This window comes from Phocoena phocoena, chromosome 8 (genome assembly GCF_963924675.1).
Source record: "Phocoena phocoena chromosome 8, mPhoPho1.1, whole genome shotgun sequence".
Taxonomy (NCBI): Eukaryota; Metazoa; Chordata; class Mammalia; order Artiodactyla; family Phocoenidae; genus Phocoena; species Phocoena phocoena.
Genome location: NC_089226.1, coordinates 60,548,553 through 60,569,580, shown reverse-complemented (window position 1 = coordinate 60,569,580; position 21,028 = coordinate 60,548,553). Strand labels below are relative to the sequence as shown.

At 37.1% G+C, this 21,028-nt stretch overlaps 1 protein-coding gene across 1 annotated transcript in view; it reads left to right on the top strand.

Annotated features, from left to right (window-relative positions):
• NUP98 (nucleoporin 98 and 96 precursor) overlaps positions 1-21,028 on the top strand; it is a 98,758-nt gene that overhangs the window by 46,292 nt on the left and 31,438 nt on the right. Inside the window, exons 14-18 of the mRNA XM_065882522.1 lie at positions 2,287-2,474; positions 15,640-15,756; positions 16,983-17,281; positions 19,331-19,444; positions 20,174-20,312. Of these exons, the coding sequence (XP_065738594.1) occupies positions 2,287-2,474; positions 15,640-15,756; positions 16,983-17,281; positions 19,331-19,444; positions 20,174-20,312 (857 nt within the window). The remainder of the gene's footprint in view (positions 1-2,286; positions 2,475-15,639; positions 15,757-16,982; positions 17,282-19,330; positions 19,445-20,173; positions 20,313-21,028) is intronic.

Below are 21,028 nucleotides of genomic sequence, written 5' to 3'. Positions count from 1 at the left end.
AAGTCAAAGAAGCCAAACGCAAAGGCCACATGATCCTATTTATATAAAATGTGTAGAATAGGCAAATCCATAGAGACAGAAAGTACATGCTTGCCAAGAGATAGAGGGGACTTCCCTGGTGGTCCAGTGGCTAAGACTCCACACTCCCTAGTGCTGGGGGCCCAGGTTTGATCCCCAGTCAGGGAACTAGATCCCACATGCTGTAAATAAAGATTCCACATGCTGCAACTAAAAAGGTCCCACATGCCACAACTAGGATCTGACACAGCTAAATAAATAAATAATAAAATAAATGAATGTTAAAAAAAAGAGAGAGAGATAAAGAGAGGAATTGGGAGGCACGGGATTTCTTTTTGGAATGAGGGAAATGTTCTGGAATTTAGTGGTTGGTGGTTGTACAGCCTTGTAAATATACTAAAACTCAACTGAATTAAATGCATTAAAATGGTGAATTTTATGTTAGTGAATTTCATGTTAATAAATATTTAAAAATATCACAGAGGGAAGAGCATAGATTCTTGGGTGAGTTTGATAAAGGTTTTCAGAAGAGGTAAGGTTTAACTCTTTTTGAGAACATATGTAGAAGTTGGTAGATCTAGGTTAAGACATTCCAAGCAAAGGCACAGAATTGTGAAAGATCACAAAAGAGATTTGGGAAGGTTTGTTGTTACTGAAGTGTAAACAGTCTGCATTGTGAAGAGAAGAATAAACTGACAGGTTTTATATTTTAGATATTGTTGTTTCAAGTGGTTATATAATCCCATGTATACTGTTTAGAAAAACAAATGTATAACATCCTAAAGATACTATGGAGACATAGTAAAGGTGCCATCAAAACCAACCTGAAGGGCTTCCCTGGTGGCGCTGTGGTTGAGAGTCCGCCTGCTGATGCAGGGGACACGGGTTCGTGCCCTGGTCCGGGAAGATCCCACATGCCGTGGAGCAGCTGGGTCCGTGAGCCATGGCTGCTGGGCCTGCACGTCCGGAGCCTGTTGCTCCGCAACGGGAGAGGCCACAACAGTGAGAGAGGCCCGTGTACTGCAAAAAAAAAAAAAAAACTAACTAACCTGAAGACTAATTAATTTAGTTGTATGTCTCCTCCACTAACTTTTAATACCCTCAAAAATCAGGGAGAGTATTTGTATTATTATTTTAAATTTCTTTTTCTTTTCTTTCTTTCTTTTCTTTCCTTCTTTTCTTTTTCTTCCTTCCTTCCTTCCTTCCTTCCTTCCTTCCTTTCTTTCTTTCTTTTCTTTCCTTTCTTTCTTTTCTTTCCTTTCTTTCCTCTCTTTCCTCTCTTTCTTCGTTGCTGCACACCGGCTTTCTCTAGTTGCAGTGAGTGGGGGCTACTCTTCGTTGTGGTGCACAGTCTTCTCATTGCAGTGGCTTCTCTTGTTGCGGAGCATGGTCTCTAGGCACATGGGCTTCAGTAGTTGTGGCATTTGGGCTCAGTCGTTGTGGCTCGCAGGCTCTAGAGCATAGGCTCAGTAGTTGTGGCACATGGGCTTAGTTGCTCCGCGGCATGTGGGATCTTCCTGGGCCAGGGCTCGAACCCGTGTCCCCTGCATTGGCAGATGGATTCTTAACCATTACACCACCAGGGAAGTCCCAATGTATTATTTTTATTCTTAGTGTTTGACTCATGGTAATTATCAGCGTTTATTAAATGGTGGATAAATAAAGGCTAATATCTATCCATTTTTTCAAAGTGATGTAGATTGCATAAAAGTTGAATATTTATGGCTGTGTCTCAGTTTTTCTTGAAGGATAAGATTTTTGGTTTAATTGAAAAATAATTAGGCTTAGAATTATTTTGGTATTTTCTTAAAATTGAATGTAAATATTGTCATCTTTGTTTTAGAAAGCAAAACAACTGCAGGCTATTCTCTTTTGTAAGATGAAAAGAAATGCACAAGGTATATTAATATGTTAGTACATTTCGATTTACAAAGCACTTCAGATGCAGTATCTCAATTACATTTTGAAACAAGTCAGACAAACCCATTGAAATGGGGGCTGGGGAGATGAATGAAAATCAATTATAGAGAAATAAAGACAGTTACATTAGCATTCAGTTACAAAGCATTACTTTGTATGTAAGAATGCTAATTAGCATTCTTACATACAAAGTTGGGTGGGAAATCCTTGTGTTCTGAGAGCCAAGACTCCAAGAGGGATCTAGCAGGTGATGGCAGAGATGAGGTGTGAACTCTGGTCTTCTGATTTTTAAGGCCAGTATCATATTTGAGTTAAACTAGAACTGTCCTTGATTTTTTTGTTTTTCAGAGATTGAAACCGACAAATCCAGCAGCCCAGAAGGCTCTCACAACACCTACGCATTATAAACTGACACCCCGCCCTGCCACCAGAGTCCGACCGAAGGCTTTACAAACAACAGGCACAGCCAAGTCACACCTCTTCGATGGGCTAGATGACGATGAACCATCCTTAGCCAATGGAGCATTCATGCCCAAGTGAGTTTCTGTTAAATTAGATGTAAAATATTAATATAAACTAAGTGTAAAACTGTTTACTTAAATGTGCTACGAATGTTATATATACATTTTTTTCTTAATGTGATAAATGCAGAATATCATGAAGAAGAATAAAAATAACTCAGTCACTCCCAGAGATAATCATAGTTAACATGTTTTGGTTAACATCCTTCAAGTTTTGCCTATATCGTGTTATTTGGTTTTGTTTTTGATAAGCTAGTGCTAGTGCTTACATTGTTTTAAGCAGAAGACACTGTTTTCTTACAACTCAAATTGGCCAAACTAGTTAAGAAAAAATATATATACGTATACACACATTTGTTTTCATTCCTACACATATAGATATTAAATAATAAAATAATAACTAATTACATTGAAAATAAATTCAGGAAAGTATGTAGAAGAGTTGTTGGTAAACACTGAAAATTATACTTAAAGTATGCAAACATGCCTTATTAGAGTGTTAATATATATACATGGGGGAAAAAAACAAGAAAAATACATACCAAAGTGTCAACAGTAGTTAACTTCTGGAGATGTAATTTCAGGGCATTTTATTTCTAAGTTTATTTTTCTAGATGCATTGCTAAACACACACAGAGGCTTTTTTAAAATACCGAATACTTTTCTAATCAGAAAGGAAAGCTTTTTTTTTTTTTTAAAGCTTTCGGGGGAAAAGTAGAAATTCATCTCTTATAGTTCTTAGTCTGTGAATGTTATAAAGTGTAAAAAATTATCATTCCTTTTTTTCTCTTAAAAGTATGTTGGACAGCTGCTTCAGAAAAGATGGAAAGTCCGATTTTATGCATTTCTTTAGAACATCACTGGATTATTTTGAAGGCAGGGACTGTGTATTATTCACGTTTATGTCCCCAGCATTTAGCAAATTGTTCGGCACAGAGTAAATAAAAAGGGCTTAGAGTCACCCTTTTTAGTCCAGTCATTAGATCAACAACTTTCAGGGCAATTTCACCAGGTCTTAGGATCTACAAATATGATACACAAATAGAGAGGATTGGAGTGGGAAAGCACACGTTTTGCTGTTAATATGGTATCCCCTTTCTGGCTTCTACTTCTGTGGTGTTGCTCTCAACAGTCTTTACTTGATGTATTGGAAGTACACGGTTTACCTGTCACTTTTCCTTGATTTACTTTCCTGGAAATGTGGCTTCCAGGAACCCCCGACTTTTCTAGTTTTGTTCCTACCTTACTGGTTGCTCCTTCTGTCTCCCTTGCTGGTTACTCTTCTTCCTGGCCTCTTAAAATTGGAGTGCCCCTAGGCTCAGTTCTTGATCACATTATCTTTACTCACTCCCAAAGTGATTTAATTTAATTCAAGACTTTTTTTTTTTTTTTTTTTGCGGTACGCGCGCCTCTCACTGTGTGGCCTCTCCCATTGCGGAGCACAGGCTCCAGACGCGCAGGCCCAGCGGCCATGGCTCACGGGCCCGTCCGCGGCATGTGGGATCTTCCCGGACCGGGGCACGAACCCGTGTCCCCTGCATCGGCAGGCGGACTCTCAACCACTGCGCCACCAGGGAAGCCCCAATTCAAGACTTTTTGATCATCTGTAGTCTAATTCTCAAACTTTTATCTCCAGCCTGGACCTCTCTCGCAAACTCCAGACTCATATCCAATATCCAGCCCTACTCAACATCTCCACTTGCATGTCTAATAGACATTTATTTCAAAATTAACATGTCCAGAACTGAACTGATCTTCCACCTTAAAGCTGTTCCACCCAAAGCCTTTCCTGTTGCAGATAATTGCATTTCTATCACTCTAGTTGCTCAGGCCAAAAATTTTGGAATCATCATTGACTTTTTTCATACATCCCATATCTAAGCCATCAGCAAATCTTTGTTCTACCTTTAAAAGTTATCCAGAATCTGAAAAAAAAAAAAGTTATCCAGAATCTGACCAATTCTTATCACCTTCACTGCTACTAATTACCTTGACCCAAGGCACCATCATTTCTTGACTGAATTACTGCAATATTCTCCTAACTGATCTTTTTTGCTTTTACCTTTGTTCCTTTGCATTCTGTTCAGAATAAAGCTAACAGTGATTCCTTTGAAGTTTAAGTCAGACCACGTCACTTTCTGTCCAAAACTCAATTGTGGTTCATACTTCACCCAGTAAAAGCTGAATTCCTTACAATGGCATATGAGGCCCTATAAGATCTGACGTTCCATTACCTCTGTAAACACATCTACTACTGTCTTCACTGTTTACTCCACCATAATCTCCTTGCTGCTGTTAGGACAAGAACGACATGCTATTGCCTTTGGATCTTTCCTCCAATTGTTCTCTTTGCCTAAAACACTTCTCCCCATAAATCCTAATAGCTAACTCTCTTGCTCTTTACTCAAATGTCACATTGGTGAATACTACTCTGGCCACCCTATTTTAAATTTTACCCATCTTTTCTCTTGTCAGAACTCCCCATGTTCTTTTATTTATTTTTTTTTTCTGCCAGTTATGCCAGCATCATTTGTTAAACAAACTGCACCAGTCCCAAGGGAATTTAAATGCTACTTTGATGTATTAGGTGATTCTCTATTCAAGTTATATGCTTGTTCGTTTGCATGTGTGTTTATTCTTTTTTTTTAAGTTTGAAATAACTTACTGAAATATAGTTGATTACAGTGTTGTGGGGGGTTTTGTTTTTTTGGCTGCGTTGTGTCTTTGTTGCTGCGCAAGGGCTTTCTCTAGGTGCGGCGAGCAGGGGCTGCTCTTCGTTGCAGTGCGCGGGCTTCTCATTGCAGTGGCTTCTCTTGTTGTGGAGCATGGGCTCTAGGCATGTGGGCCTCAATAGTTGTGACTCGCAGGCTGTAGAGCACAGGCTCAGTAGTTGTGGCACACGGGCTTAGTTGCTGTGAACAAGACACATTCCTCTGTCACAAACTATGGGGGAAGAGAGATGTTGACAAAATAATCACAAGTGAGACAAGTAACAGAAGTAGAGATTGCCACTGTAGGAGAGACTAACAGAATGATGAAGGAAAGCTTCTCTGAGGGATAGGGAAGACTGTCAGGCAGAGGGGGTATTTTGTTATGTTTCTGGTTTTAAATACACATATATATTTTTTCAAGCGGATGTAATTTTATTTTCCAGTTTTTTTTTCAATGTTTGTTTCAAACATGACTTGACTGAATGGTATTCTGTCTTGTATTTATCAAGATAGTCTCTCCCCCCACTGCCCCATTTATAGAAAATACTGGAAAGTGCAAGTTGTTGCCTGGGCATGAGGGAGAGGTCTTGGAGGGATAGAAAGGAGAGATTACAAGGTGTATGAGGAGACTTCTGGGTATTTATGGCTGTGTTGTTTTTCTTGATTGTGATGATGGTTTCACTGGCGTATACACATGTCAAAACTTATACACATGTCAAAACTTAATATGTGCTGTTTACTGTATGTCAATTCTGAACTAATAAGTAAATGTAGCAAGGTTGTGGGAAACAAGTTCAATACAAGTTCAAACAAGTAACTCTTATTCCTATATCCCTATATTCCTATAAGCCAAGTGAGGGCAGTGACGTAAATATGGCGAAATATACATGAATCTGTCACTTGTTTTTACTTATGAAATATTTCATTGTTGAAATAAACCTGGTGTTCAAAGTCACATAGTTTTGCTTCACAAATTGTGCAACACTTTCCTGTTCTTTGGCTTCTTGTGTCTGTTCTTTGTACCTGTCTCACCTTGATATTTCTGATTCCAGTCCTCTTCACATTTGCCTGACATGGTTTTTATGTTTCATATTTAGTTCCTTGTTTTTTACTTGTATGTTCTTCATGTGAAACATTTAATTAAGCCATCTTCTCTCCTGCCCCCCACCCCACCCCTGTTGCTGTGTTTCCATCCATTACAGCTAATATTTTCTGTGATCACTAGGTTGTTTGCTCTTTGGCCAGAAGGTACCCTTTTATGTTGGCTCCTAAGTTCTTTCCATAGACCCTGATAGTGTTTGGTAACTTACGTTCTTTTTTAACTTTTTTTTCTTATTTATTTATTTATTTATTTATTTATGTCTGTTTTGGGTCTTCGTTTCTGTGCGAGGGCTTTTTCTCTAGTTGCAGCAAGCGGGGGCCACTCACTATTGCGGCCTCTCTTGTTGTGGAGCACAGGCTCCAGACGCGCAGGCTCAGTAGTTGTGGCGCACGGGCCTGGTTGCTCCACGGCATGTGGAATCCTCCTGGACCAGGGCTCGAACCCGTGTCCCCTGCATTGGCAGGCAGATTCTCAACCACTGTGCCACCAGGGAAGCCCAACTTACTTTCTTGTAGAGTTCACCATGTAAAATTTTGTCCAGGACTTTTTTTGCCTTCTGTGTTCCTGATTTAGATTGTCTTGGATGTTCCTGTCTTATAATTTCCTTACCCAGTTTTGGTATAAAAATTAGGCTGACCTCACAAATTGTATCATTTCCTCTATTCTCTGGAAGACTTTGGGTAAGATAGGCCTTTCCCCACCCCCCCTTCCATTAGATGTTGGATACTAGTGAAGATACGAGTCTGAAGTATTATTTGTAGTAAAGTGTTTTGTTTTAATTATTGACTTTAAAGTTATAGGACATCAGCTTTTTCATTTTTTTGAGTCACTTTTGACAAGTTATGTTCTTATAATATTCATTTCAGCTCATTAAAATTTCAAACTTACTGGCATAAAGTTGTTTAAAAATATCCTTACTGTCTTTTTCATTTTAGTAGAATCTGTGGGGATGTCTGTGTTTTCATTCCTGACATGTGGGTATTTTGTACCTTCTCATTTTAGCAATGTGGTCAGGGATCTACCAGTTTTATTGACCACTTCAAAGAACTAACTTCTGGCATTATTGATGCTCTCGAGTCTAATTCCTCTTTCATTAATTTTTAATTTTATTTATCATATTTTCACTAATATTTATTTTTAGTCCATTCCCCCCTCTTTTTAAAAAACAATTTATTTATTTTATTTTTGGCTGCATTGGTTCTTTGTTGCCTGCATGCGGGCTTTTCTCTAGTTGTGGCGAGCGGGGGCTACTCTTCGTTGCGCTGCACAGGCTTCTCATTGCGGTGGCTTCTCTTGTTGTGGAGCATGGGCTCTGGGTGTGCGGGCTGAGTAGTTGTGGCTCGCAGGCTCTAGAGCTCAGGCTCAGCAGTTGTGGTGCACAGGCTTAGTTGCTCCGCAGCATGTAGGATCTTCACGGACCGGGGCTCGAACCCATGTCCCCTGCGTTGGCAGGCGGATTCTTAACCACTGTGCCACCAGGGAGGTCCATTCCCCCCCTCTTTTTATGGTATTTAATTTTCTGTCCTTTGTCTAAATGGATGCTTAGCTTTAATTTTCATCTTTCCTTCTTTTCAAATATTAATTATGCATTTAGATATGTCAGTTTCCCTTTTAGTTCAGCTCTATTTGTACTCTACAAGTTTTGATATGGAGTACTCTTAATGTTCAAAAAATAATTATATGATAAATGCTTTCTGATTTTCATAGGGTTTTTTGAGCCTTGGGTTATTCAAGAATATAAATTCCTAACATGGAGATTTTTAAGTTATCTCTTTGTTACTGATTTCTAGCTTATGTGCAAAAGAAAAGAGTACTTCAGGTGATTTCAGTTCTTTGAAACTTGTGGCTTGCTTTAATAGTCCAACATGTGGTTAGTTTTCATAAACATTCCATGTGTATTTGAAAAGAATATTTATTCCATAATTGTTGGGTATGGGGATATTAAATTAAACTAAGCTTGCTAATCATTTAGGTCTTCTACATACATAGTGATTTATTTGGTTTGGATATTTCAGTTACTTTATTTCCTTAACCTCCAAATCACAAAAACGTATATGAACACATCTTCAGTTTTCCTAAATTTATCTGTTTTAATATTTAACAGCTTTTACAAATGTGTGCGTGAATGACTTGTGATTTTTTTACTTACTAATTTTTATTGTGGTAAAATATACATGAAAATGGTTAAAATGGTAAAATTTATGTTACGTACAATTACAATTCAGTGGTGTTAAGTATATTTACAATATTGTGTAACTATCACCACCAGTATCTCCAGAACTTCATCATCACAAACAGAAACTCTGTACCTGCCATGTGATAATTCCCTATTTTCTTCTTCCCACAGAAGAAGAAACCTGTTAACCTCTTAACCTTTATATTACCTTCTGTCTGTAAGAATTTGCCTATTTTATATACCTCATATACAGAGAATCATACAGAATTTATTCTTTCTTTCATGTCTGGATTATTTTACTTGGCATAATGTTTTATTTTATTTGTTTAAATTTTATTGGAGTATAGTTGCTTTACAATGTTGTGTAGTTTCTGCTGTACAGCAAAATGAATCAGCCATACATATACACATATCCCCTCCCTTTTGGACTTCCTTCCCATTCATGTCAGCACAGTGCATTAAGTAGAGTTCCCTGTGCTATACAGTATGTTCTCATTAGTTGGCATAATGTTTTAGAGGTTCATTAAGTTGTAGCATGTATCAGAACTTCCATTTCTTTTGTTTTTTGTTTTTTTTTGGCGGTATGTGGGCCTCTCACTGTTGTGGCCTCTCCCGTTGTAGAGCACAGGCTCCAGACACGCAGGCTCAGCGGCCATGGCTCACAGTCCTAGCTGCTCTGCGGCATGTGGGATCTTCCCAGACCGGGGAATGAACCCGTGTCCCCTGCACTGGCAGGCGGACTCTCAACCACTGTGCCACCAGGGAAGCCCAGAACTTCATTTCTTTTTAAGGCTGAATAATATTCCACTGTATGGTTAACCCACATTTTGTTTATCCATTCCATCTATTGATGGACTTTTGGGTTGTTTCCACCTTTCAGCTATGTGAATACTGCTGCTATAAATGTTGGTGTACAAGTATCAGAGTCCCAGTTTCAATTCCTTTGAGTATATATCCAGGACTTGAATGGTTTGGTCATACATTGATTCTATACTTAACCTTTTAAAGAACTGCCAAACTGTTCGGGCTACCTGAAAAACAATTCAGAGTAATGATATTAAAGATGATCCAAAACCTTGGAAATAGAATGGAGAAAATACAAGAAACGTTTAACAAGGACCTAGAAGACCTAAAGAGCAAACCAAACAATGATGAACAACACAATAAAAGAAATTTAAAATTCTCTAGAAGGAATCAATAGCAGAATAAATGAGGCAGAAGAACGGATAAATGACCTGGAAGATAAAGTAGTGGAAATAACTACCCCAGAGCAAAATAAAGAAAAACAAATGAAAAGAATTGAGGACAGTCTCAGAGACCTCCGGGACAACATTAAACACACCAACGTTCGAATTATAGGGGTCCCAGAAGAGGAAGAGAAAAAGAAAGGGACTGAGAAAATATTTGAAGAGATTATATTTGGAAACTTCCCTAATATGGAAAAGGAAATAGTTAATCAAGTCCAGGAAGCGCAGAGTCCCATACAGGATAAATCCAAGGAGAAAGACGCCAAGACACATATTCATCAAACTATCAAAAATTAAATACAAATAAAACATACTAAAAACAGCAAGGGAAAAACAACAAATAACATACAAGGGAACTCCCATAAGGTTAACAGCTGATTTGTCAGCAGAAACTCTACAAGCCAGAAGGGAGTGGCATGATATACTTAAAGTGATGAAAGGGAAAAACGTACAACCAAGAATACTCTACCCAGCAAGGATCTCATTCAGATTTGACGGAGAAATTAAAACCTTTACAGACAAGCAAAAGCTAAGAGAATTCAGCACCACCAAATCAACTTTACAACAAATGCTAAAGGAACTTCTCTAGGCAGGAAACACAAGAGAAGGAAAAGACCTACAATAACAAACCCAAAACAATTAAGAAAATGGTAATAGGGACGTACATATCGATAACTACCTTAAATGTAAATAGATTAAATACTCCAACCAAAAGGCATAGATTGGCTGAATGGATACAAAGACAAGATGTGTATATATGCTGTCTACAAGAGACCCACTTCAGACCTAGGGACACATACAGACTGAAAGTGAGGGGATGGAAAAAGATATTCCATAGAAATGGAAATCAAAAGAAAGCTGGAGTAGCAATTCTCATGTCAGACAACATAGTCTTTAAAATAAACACTATTACAAGAGACGAAGAAGGACACTACATAATGATCAAGGGATCGATCCAAGAAGAAGATACAACATTTGTAAATATTTATGCACCCAACATAGAAGCACCTCAATACATAAGGCAAATGCTTACAGCCATAAAAGGGGAAATCACCAGTAACACAGTCATAGTAGGGAACTTTAACACCCCACTTTCACCAATGGACAGATCATACAAAATGAAAATAAGGAAGCACAAGCTTTAAATGATACATTAAACAAGATGGACTTAATTGATATAGGACATTCCATCCAAAAATAACAGAATATACTTTCTTCTCAAGTGCTCATGGAACATTCTCCAGGATAGATCATATCTTGGGTCACAAATCAAGCCTTGGTAAATTTAAGAAAATTGAAATTGTATCAAGTATCTTTTCCAACCACAACTCTCTGAGACTACATATCAATTACAGAAAAAAGTCTGTAAAAAGAAATACAAACACATGGAGGCTAAACAGTACACTACTAAATAACCAAGAGATCACTGAAGAAATCAAAGAGGAAATCAAAAAATACCTAAAAACAAATGACAATGGAGAAAACACAACGACCCAAAACCTATGGGATGCAGCAAAAGCAGTTCTTAAGACGGAAGTTTATAGCAATACATTCCTGCCTCAAGAAGCAAGAAACATCTCAAATAATCCTGCCTCAAGAAACAAGAAACATCTCAAACAACAGAACGTTATACCTAAAGCAATTAGAGAAAGAAGAACAAAAAAAACCCCAAAGTTAGCTGAAGGAAAGAAATCATAAATATCAGATCAGAAATAAATGAAAAAGAAATGAAGGAAATGATAGCAAAGATCAATAAAACTAAAAGCTGGTTCTTTGAGAAGATAAACAAAATTGATAAACCATTAGCCAGACTCATCAAGAAAAAAAGGGAGAAGACTCAAATCAGTAGAATTAGAAATGAAAAAGGAGAAATAACAACTGCAGAAATACAAAGGATCATGAGAGATTACTACAAGCAATTATATGCCAATAAAATGGACAACCTAGAAGAAATGGACAAATTCTTAGAAAAGCACAACCTTCCGAGCCTGAACCAGAAAGAGAGAGAAAATATAAACAGACCAATGACAAGCACTGAAATTGAGATTGTGATTAAAAAGCTTCCAACAAACAAAAGCCCAGGACCAGGTGGCTTCACAGACGAATTCCAGCAAACATTTAGAGAAGAGCTAACACCTGTCCTTCTCAAACTCTTCAGATGGTGAAAGATGATGTAAAATCTGAAAGAGAAATTAAGGAAACATTCCCATTTACCACTGCCACAAAAAGAATAAAATACCTAGGAATAAACCTACCTAAGGAGACAAAAGACTTGTATGTATGCAGAAAACTAGAAGACACTGATGAAAGAAATTAAAGATGTTACAAACGTGGAGAGATATACCATGTTCTTGGTTTGGAAGAATCAACATTGTGAAAATGACTATGCAAAGCATCTACAGATTCAATGCAATCCCTATCAAGCTACCAATGGCATTTTTCACAGAACTAGAACAAAAAATTTCACAATTTGTATGGAAACACAGAAGACCCCGAAGAGCCAAAGAAATCTTGAGAAAGAAAAATGGAGCTGGAGGAATCAGGCTCCTGGACTTCAGACTATACTACAAAGCTACAGTCATCAAGACAGTATGGTACTGGCACAAAAACAGACATATAGATCAATGGAACAGGATAGAAAGCCCAGAGATAAACCCACCCACATATAGTCACCTTGTTTTTGATAAAGGAGGCACGAATATACAGTGGAGAAAAGACAGCCTCTTCAATAAGTGGTGCTGGGAAAACTGGACAGCTACATGTAAAAGAATGAAATTAGAACACTCCCTAACACCATACACAAAAATAAACTCAAAATGGATTAAAGACATAAATGTAAGGCCAGACACTATAAAACTCTTAGAGGAAAACATAGGAAGAACACTCTTTGACATAAATCACAGCAAGATCCTTTTTGGCCCACCTTCTAGAGAAATGGAAATAAAAACAAAAACAGATGGGATCTAATGAAACTTAAAAGCTCTTGCACAGCAAAGGAAGCCATAAACAAGATGAAGAGACAACCCTCAGAATGGGAGAAAATATTTGCAAACAAAGCAACTGACAAAGGATTAATGTCTAAAATTTACAAGCAGCTCATGCAGCTCAATATCCAAAAAACAAACAACCCAATCCAGAAATAGGCAGAAGACCTAAATAGACATTTTCCCAAAGAAGATATACAGATTGGCAACAAACACATGAAAGGATGCTCAGCATCACTAATCATTAGAGAAATGCAAATCAAAACTACAAGGAGGTATCACCTCACACCAGTCAGAATGACCATCATCAAAAAAATCTACAAAAAACACTGGTGAGGGTGTGGAGAAAAGGGAACCTTCTTACACTGTTGGTAGGAATGTAAATTGATACAGCTACTATGGAGAACAGTATGGAGGTTCCTTAAAAAACTAAAAATAGAACTACCATATGACCCAGCAATCCCACTACTGGGCATATACCCTGAGAAAACCATAATTCAAAAAGAGCCATGTACCACAGTGTTCATTGCAGCTCTGTTTACAATAGCCAGGACATGGAAGCAACCTAAGTGTCCATTGACAGATGAATGGATAAAGAAGATGTGTCACATATATACAATGGACTATTACTCAGCCATAAAAAGAAACGAAATTGAGTTATTTGTAGTGAGGTGGATGGACCTAGAGTCTGTCATACAGAGTGAAGTAAGTCAGAAAGAGAAAAACAAATACCGTATACTAACACATAAATATGGAATCTGAAAAGAAGAAAAAATTGGTTCTGAAGAACCTAGGGGCAGGACAGGAATAAAGACGCAGACATAGAGAATGGACTTGAGGACACGGGGAGGGGGAAGGGTAAGCTGGGACGAAGTGAGAGAGTGTCATGGACATATACACACTACCATATGTAAAATCGGTAGCTAGTGGGAAACAGCCGCATAGCACAGGGAGATCAGCTCAGTGCTTTGTGACCACCTAGAGTGGTGGGATAGGGAGTGTGGGAGGGAGACGCAAGAAGGAGGAGGTGTGGGGATATGTGTATATGTATGGCTGATTCACTTTGTTATAAAGCAGAAACTAACACCATTGTAGAGCAATTAAACTCCACTAAAGATGTTAAAAAATAAAGGAAAAAAGAAAAAAAGAACTGCCAAACTGTTTTCCATAGCCACTGCACCATTTTACATTCCCACCAGCAGTGCACAATGTTTTAATTTCCTCCATATCCTTGTCAGCTCTTGTTATTTTCTGGTATGTCTGTCTGTTTATAACAGCCATTGTAGTGGGGGTAAAGTGGTACCTCATGCTTGTAATTTGCATTCCCTTTATGATGTTGTGTGTCTTATGTGCTTATTGGCCATTTATCTTCTTTGAAGAAAACTGGCAGTAACTGGAATTCAAGGATGATGATATTGACCTTCAGAGTTTTTTTTTCTTTTTTTATGACAGTGCTTATGAAATGAGTCATAGCTGAACTTAGGACCGTGTGCTTTTTACTTTTAGTTCTTTCTTAACTCCAGAGGTAGGGACTTTTCAGGTCCCAACACAAAACAAGTGGCATTTACTAGTGACCCACCCCCTTGGTGGCTCTAGACTTATCTCTGCCTCCCTGGTCCCACAAGACTTGTCAAGTTCACCATCAGCCTCTCAGCCTTCCCTTTGGATCCGAAAAGTCTCCAGGAGAAAAGCAACCCAAAATATTGGACAGCTCCCCGTACCACTGTCCCCCCAGGTTGCTGGTAGAGTCATTTTTTACTATCTTGTTGGCTCTTAATGCCTAGAAAGAGCTCTGAGTTTTCTGGTAATCCTTCCTAGGAGAATTAATCTGCATTACCTAGTCTACCGTTAATAGGAGAGCAACTTTTGTTTTTCATGGAAATAATAATTTTTTATTGTCAAGTGCCTATTTCATTGGCTTACTTAATACTTATTTAATAACATCATGACTATAGGGAGTATAAATAGCATACATAGGTAAGGAACAAACACTAGATGTTTGTTACTATATAACCCAGTTGTTGAGACTAGAATAAATTAGAGAGTGGCCTAACTACTTAATGGTTGGTTTTGGGCGGCGGTCGAGGCAGGGGGTGGGGAGGCGGGTTGGTTGGTGGGGTTTTTTTTGTTTTGCTTTGTTTTTGGTTTTTTGGCTGTACTGCACACCATATGGGATCTTAGTTCCCCAACCAGGGATCAAACCACGCAGTGGAAATGTGCAGTCCTAACCACTGGACCTCCAGGGAATTCCCAATGGTTGGTTTTTCTAAAAGAGGGAATGGAATGCATTAGGTAATCCAGTGACTTTTTAAGTGGAGGTTGATTAAGATCTCTTGTATTGTTTTTCTACTTAAAGCTGGTATGCTGTAGAGGTTGTTGCCTTAAATAAACCTATTGTACACAAACGAACTTTTTAGGTATTCATGGTCATTTCCATCATTGGATATCAGGGGATTTTACTCCTCTTTCTTGTCTTTTTTTTTTAAAGAAACCTTTTTCATTTAATCAACAAACATCTATCCTATTTTCCTTCAAGGCAGCGTGCCAAGTTCTATGCAGGAGCAGTCATAAATCCTGACTGCCAAAAAAGAAAAAGTATTTAACGAGAGAAAAGACATGTAGAGAAGTAATTGAAATATTGACAGTGTGATGAGTAAACTAGTGTCTGAACAAAATGCTCGGGGAGTTCAGAAAGGGAAGAGTATTTTCTGGGGGATTTCCTACTTGATTTTGATGTGCTTAGCTTATTCTTCCAAACACCAGAGTGTAATACATTTGAGACCTTGTGTTCTGGTTATGTATTTATGGGATAAGTTGGTGAATTGAACTTGTTAGGTCAATTTTAGATATATATGAATTGAATAAGAGTGTCTCTTTCCACTTAAGGTTTTAAGATGGTCTTTGATGTAATTATGTGTGCCTGAGTTCTTTCTTTTTTTTCTTTTGGTCTCTGTTTATAGGAAGAGCATTAAGAAGTTGGTTTTGAAAAACCTTAACAATAGCAATCTCTTCTCTCCTGTTAATCGTGATTCAGAAGATCTAGCTTCACCATCTGATTATCCAGAAAATGGAGAGAGGTAAACTGAATTCTCATTTGGGTTACTTCTGGTAGAGGGCCTTGTGCTCATTTAGAAAAGATTCTGAGCTTAGAATTTATTCATTCTATGAAATTGTATGAAGTTAGAAGTATTGGGTTGGCCAAAAAGTTTGTTCGGATTTTTCCATAACATCTTACGGAAAAGTCCAAACGAACTTTTTGGCCAACCCAATATTACAGCATATCAGCATCTAGAAGTTATGTTGTGTTGTTGCTTCTTGAGTACTTTAGACCTTAAAATTATTTTTCTGATTCATTTCTGCAAAACTATTTTGGTATCCATGTATGTCATTTTGGATGGGGTTGTTAAAGTGATACACAGTCACTGTAACCAAACCAAAAAAATAAAAAAGTATAGAAATATATAAAGGAGGAAGTACAAGTATATACACTAATTCTTAAGAGTTCAGTATATATTCTTACAGTTTAAAAATTTATTTATAAATATATTCTTATATATTGTAGAGTTTATGCACAAAATAATATTCTGTAACCTGCTTATTTCCATTTACTGTAAACAAAACACCTTTCTGTATCAATATGAATAACCTGCCTCCTCTTTTTAAATGAGTCTGTAACCATTATTGTAAATGTAAGGTAATTCAATCAGTTCTCTATTAGAGGACATTTAGATTATTTTGGTATTCCTATATTCAAAATAATGCTTCAGTGAAAAATCCTTGTATATATGTCTTTGCACTCCTGTTTTTTTTCTCTTTGGATAAAATTTTAGTTTGAGTTTTCATAAGTGAATCATTAATACCTTATTGATTATAATATTAAAAATTTTAAATTTTCAGTTTTTTATTTTGAAATTCACCACTGATTATTTGACCCCACATAGTAGACACCCCCTTCCCCCTTTAAACTAAATGTTGTGACGCTCAGGTTCATTCATTCATGAAAATAGGTCAGTTAAAGCTGTGGAATCTACAGCCAGATTTCCTGGGTTACAATCCCAACTCTAGCACTTAATAGCTTTGTGACCTTGGCAAGTTATTTTTCTGTGTCCGAGTTTTCTGTAAAATACAGAGAATGATAGCCTATTTTACAGGTTTACCGTAAGTATTAAGTGAATTTTTAATACATGGAATTACCTAGAACGGTGCCAGAAGCTAGTAAAAGCCTAGCAATGTTTGATTGTTACCATTTTACTACTGTTTCTACTCAAGGGACTAAGATAGTATTTATTTTCTCCCTTTTCAGATTCAGTTTTCTGAGCAAACCAGTCGACGAAAACCATCAGCAGGATGGAGATGATGATTCTCTTGTGTCACGTTTTTATACTAACCCTATTGCCAAACCCATTCCTCAAACCCCAGAGAGTGCTGGAAATAAACATAACAGCAGCAACAGTGTGGATGATACCATTGTTGCGTTAAACATGCATGCTGCCTTGCGAAATGGGCTGGAAGGAAGCAGTGAAGAGACCTCTTTTCATGAGGAGTCACTTCAGGATGACCGAGAAGAAATAGAAAATAATACTTACCATATGCATCCAGCAGGTCAGATTCAGATTGGCACTTAAGTAATCTCCTACCAGTCATATGAGACCTCCTGTTTGTCACTGATTTTCAACATAATAGAAGTCAGCTATCTGAACTTCTAAATGTTTTTTATTGCATTTTATGGAAGTTAACACTTAAACACTTCTCACTGATGCTTTGGTTGATTTGGAATTCACTTTTTTTTTGTACCTTTGGAGTAGTTAAAATTCATTTTATTAATTATCCTGGTATAGTTTAAATATCCCAAATTTTGTAGCCAGAGAGACTATCCTCATAATTTTTCCTAGCTTTATAAACTCACATATTGTTTATTGGTTTTTTAATTAAAATTATAGCAGTATTATCATATGAGATTTTTGAGATTTGAGTAGACCATAATGCCTGACTAGAATAGGCATTCAAATGTTAGTGGTTGCTATGGTTATTATCACCTCAGTTCTGTGCTTTTCTTTTTTGTCCCCAACAATGAACTGATTAGTTTTTCCACACTAATCCATGAAACAGTATAAACGACAAGATTGAAGTATCTTGATGGGATGCTTAAAGTTTGCTTTTTCTCTGTTGACTTAACATCTCATTTGGGTTTTGACAAATGTCATTACATTCCCCCTTCCCCCCTTTTAACTGAGGTACAATTTACATATAGTGAAGTGCACAGATCTTAAGTGTTCATTTCAATGAATTTTGACATATATCTGCTCAATCAAGAGATAGAACATTTCTTTCACTCTGGAAAGTTCTTTTCTGTATCCATCTCAAGAAGTCAACCACAGTCTCGTTTCTGTCACATAGATTAGTTTTGCCTAGTCTTTTTTTTTTATTTTACAGTTTGTCTTGATGTGTCTGTAAACTTGTTCTATATCTAATTATCTTACTGCCTTCATATATATCTTTGGTCACTTGGTGCCCTAAGGAAACAACTTTATACTTTCACATTAAGAATCCTGTGTTATCTATATTTGTGTTTAGACATCTACATGAGTTCATTATAATACTACATCTTAAATATCCAGTCTAGATTTTTTTTTTATTGTTTCTAGTTTTCTCACTGACATTTTTTGCTGCCTCCCAATTTAAAATTCCATTCTCAAGGACACTTTAACAACCCTCTAAAACTCGCCCATAGAGAAGCAAGTTAGGCATGTGAGTGGGCATTGCTGGAGGCTGGAATTTGATCTTATATTGGCTTTAAACTCTTTCCTCTCAGAGAGCAAGTTAGCCTGATCTCTTCCTATAAATGGAACAAGGAGTGACTAGAACAAGCATACCCATGCTATATTTTCTTTGATTTCTTCAGAAATCTGCCTAGTTAGCACTTTTTAAAATAACATCAGTGTGTAGTCCTTTAAGTTTCCATTTGTCTATGGGACTTTCTCATGTAGGATTTTTCATCTTGATTTTAGCTCTCAATTTGAGGATGTAAATTTGAAAGATACAAGAGGTTTATAGAAGGCAATAACATGTAAAACTAAAAGCATTGGTTTTGGAGTTTTAGCTACACCTCTAATCCACTGAATTACCAGATAAGCCAAAAACCTGGGTTTGAGCGTCTTCCATGTGTAAAATAAAAGAAAACAATAAGTCTTTCCCAGAATGTATTCTGTGGAATGCCTTTCATAGTGCACGTATGTTAATAGGTGTCATATGAAAAGGAAGTTCTGTGGTTAAATAAGTCTTGGGAACACTGGATTAAGTAAATAGATTTCATTGTTTTGTGAGTTTTCAGAACCTGTAATATACTATCTTGTGCATGTTCTCCAAACTTACTTAGCCATGAGGTTTTTTTAAAAAAACACTTGGTTTCTCTTAGGAATAGTGTTTCTTAGAAAAGCAGATTGAAAAAAAAAAAAGAAAACTAGCTTGGAAAAATGCTTTATTCCTATATATTTTCTCTTTTTATAATAATTTACTGATTATTTCAGGTAATTTTTTAAATTATCCATTCTGTAGAAAATTTTTAAAAAGGAAAAAGTGAAATAAATATTACCGAAAATTCCTCTACCTGAGGTCAGTCACAACTAGTATTTTCTGTTTCTTTTGTCATAGGCATCGTTCTCACTAAGGTTGGCTACTATACTATTCCATCCATGGATGACCTAGCTAAAATTACCAATGAAAAAGGAGAGTGCATTGTCTCTGACTTCACTATTGGTCGTAAAGGTGAGTGTGAATTTAAGAGTTAGTAGTGTATAAGCCAGAGATCTTCACTTTATTTTTGTAATTAAGTAAAGGAAGCTCTTGATAGCTAAATTTGTTTTTTACCTACATTTGGACCCACCTTGGCCTGAATAGACACTTTGATTGACAAGTAACAAAAAAAGACTAGAACTTTGTAACAGTCTTCACAAAGACTGTTTGTAAGTATTTGGTAAGTATTTGGCTCATTGCAATTTTCTACAATTAAAATACTGTAAACAGCAAGAAATAGTGAGAAAATTAACAGTTGACAAGAGATGGGTAATATTTAGGTTCAACTTCATATTATTAAGTTATTACAGATAAATTTTCTTGGGGAAAAATCTCATCTTGCTGTATTGTATTAAAAGAAGGGCTCAAGTATTTTAATTCATACTGCAGGCTAGGTGTTAAGGGTTGTTTATGTAGCAGCCGGAGAGATTTAAATTTGGGGAGAGATTTAAAAAGGCTATTTTGAGGATAACGTTAACTGCTGTAAAAACGCACATGTTAAATCAGATAAATGTATTTGATGTCACCTTCTAATACATATTATAGATGAAATAACCCATTCAAGGAATTGCTGGGTGATTTAGAATATTGATTAATGTTTAAAGCTGCTTGCTCCTTCTCATTATATAATCACTAGAAGTATGAAATGGGTATTTGCCCTCTATACAGGATGAGTTTTTAACTGTTTGTTCTGATTTATAGGTTATGGTTCAATCTATTTTGAAGGAGATGTGAATTTGACAAACCTAAATTTAGATGACATTGTGCATATCCGAAGGAAAGAAGTGATTGTTTACTTAGATGATAATCAAAAACCACCTGTGGGTGAAGGGCTAAATAGGTATGAATTTATTTACATATTTTAAAAATAATCAGCTAAATCACAATTTTTTTTCTGTTAACACAAATGTATTCATATTATATACATTTTTTTACAACTTGTCCCTTTGACTTACTATAGTGTATGATTATTGTTTCTCTACTTTCATTTAAAAGTATAAGTGATGGGCTTCCCTGGTGGCCCAGTGGTTGAGGGCCCGCCTGCCGATGCAGGGGACACGGGTTCGTGCCCCGGTCCGGGAGGATCCCACATGCCGCGGAGCGGCTGGGCCCGTGAGCCATGGCCGCTGAGCCTGCGTGTCCGGAGCCTGTGCTCCGCAACGGGAGAGGCCACAGCAGTGAGAGGTCCACGTACCGCAAAAAAAAAAAAAAAAAGTATAAGTGATAAAGAAATGATATAGTATGACTTTTCTGGCTTCTTTTCCCTAATATCATCAGGTCCAATTGGTTAGTTTCCAAAAGCTTTTGGGAAACGCTTTTTTTTTTTCTTTTGGCCACACTGTGTACCATGTGGCATCTTAGTTCCCCAACCAGGGATCGAACTCTTGCCCTCTACAGTGGAAGCACAGATTCTTAACCACTGGACTGCCAGGGAGGTCCCGGAAAATGCTTTTTAATAGTATTTTTTTCTTGTTTCTGCTGTGACTGTGCCTAACTCTTTCTCTATATTTTAGTGTGAGATACTAGCTTCTAATATGGTCCAGGTGAAAGGGCCAT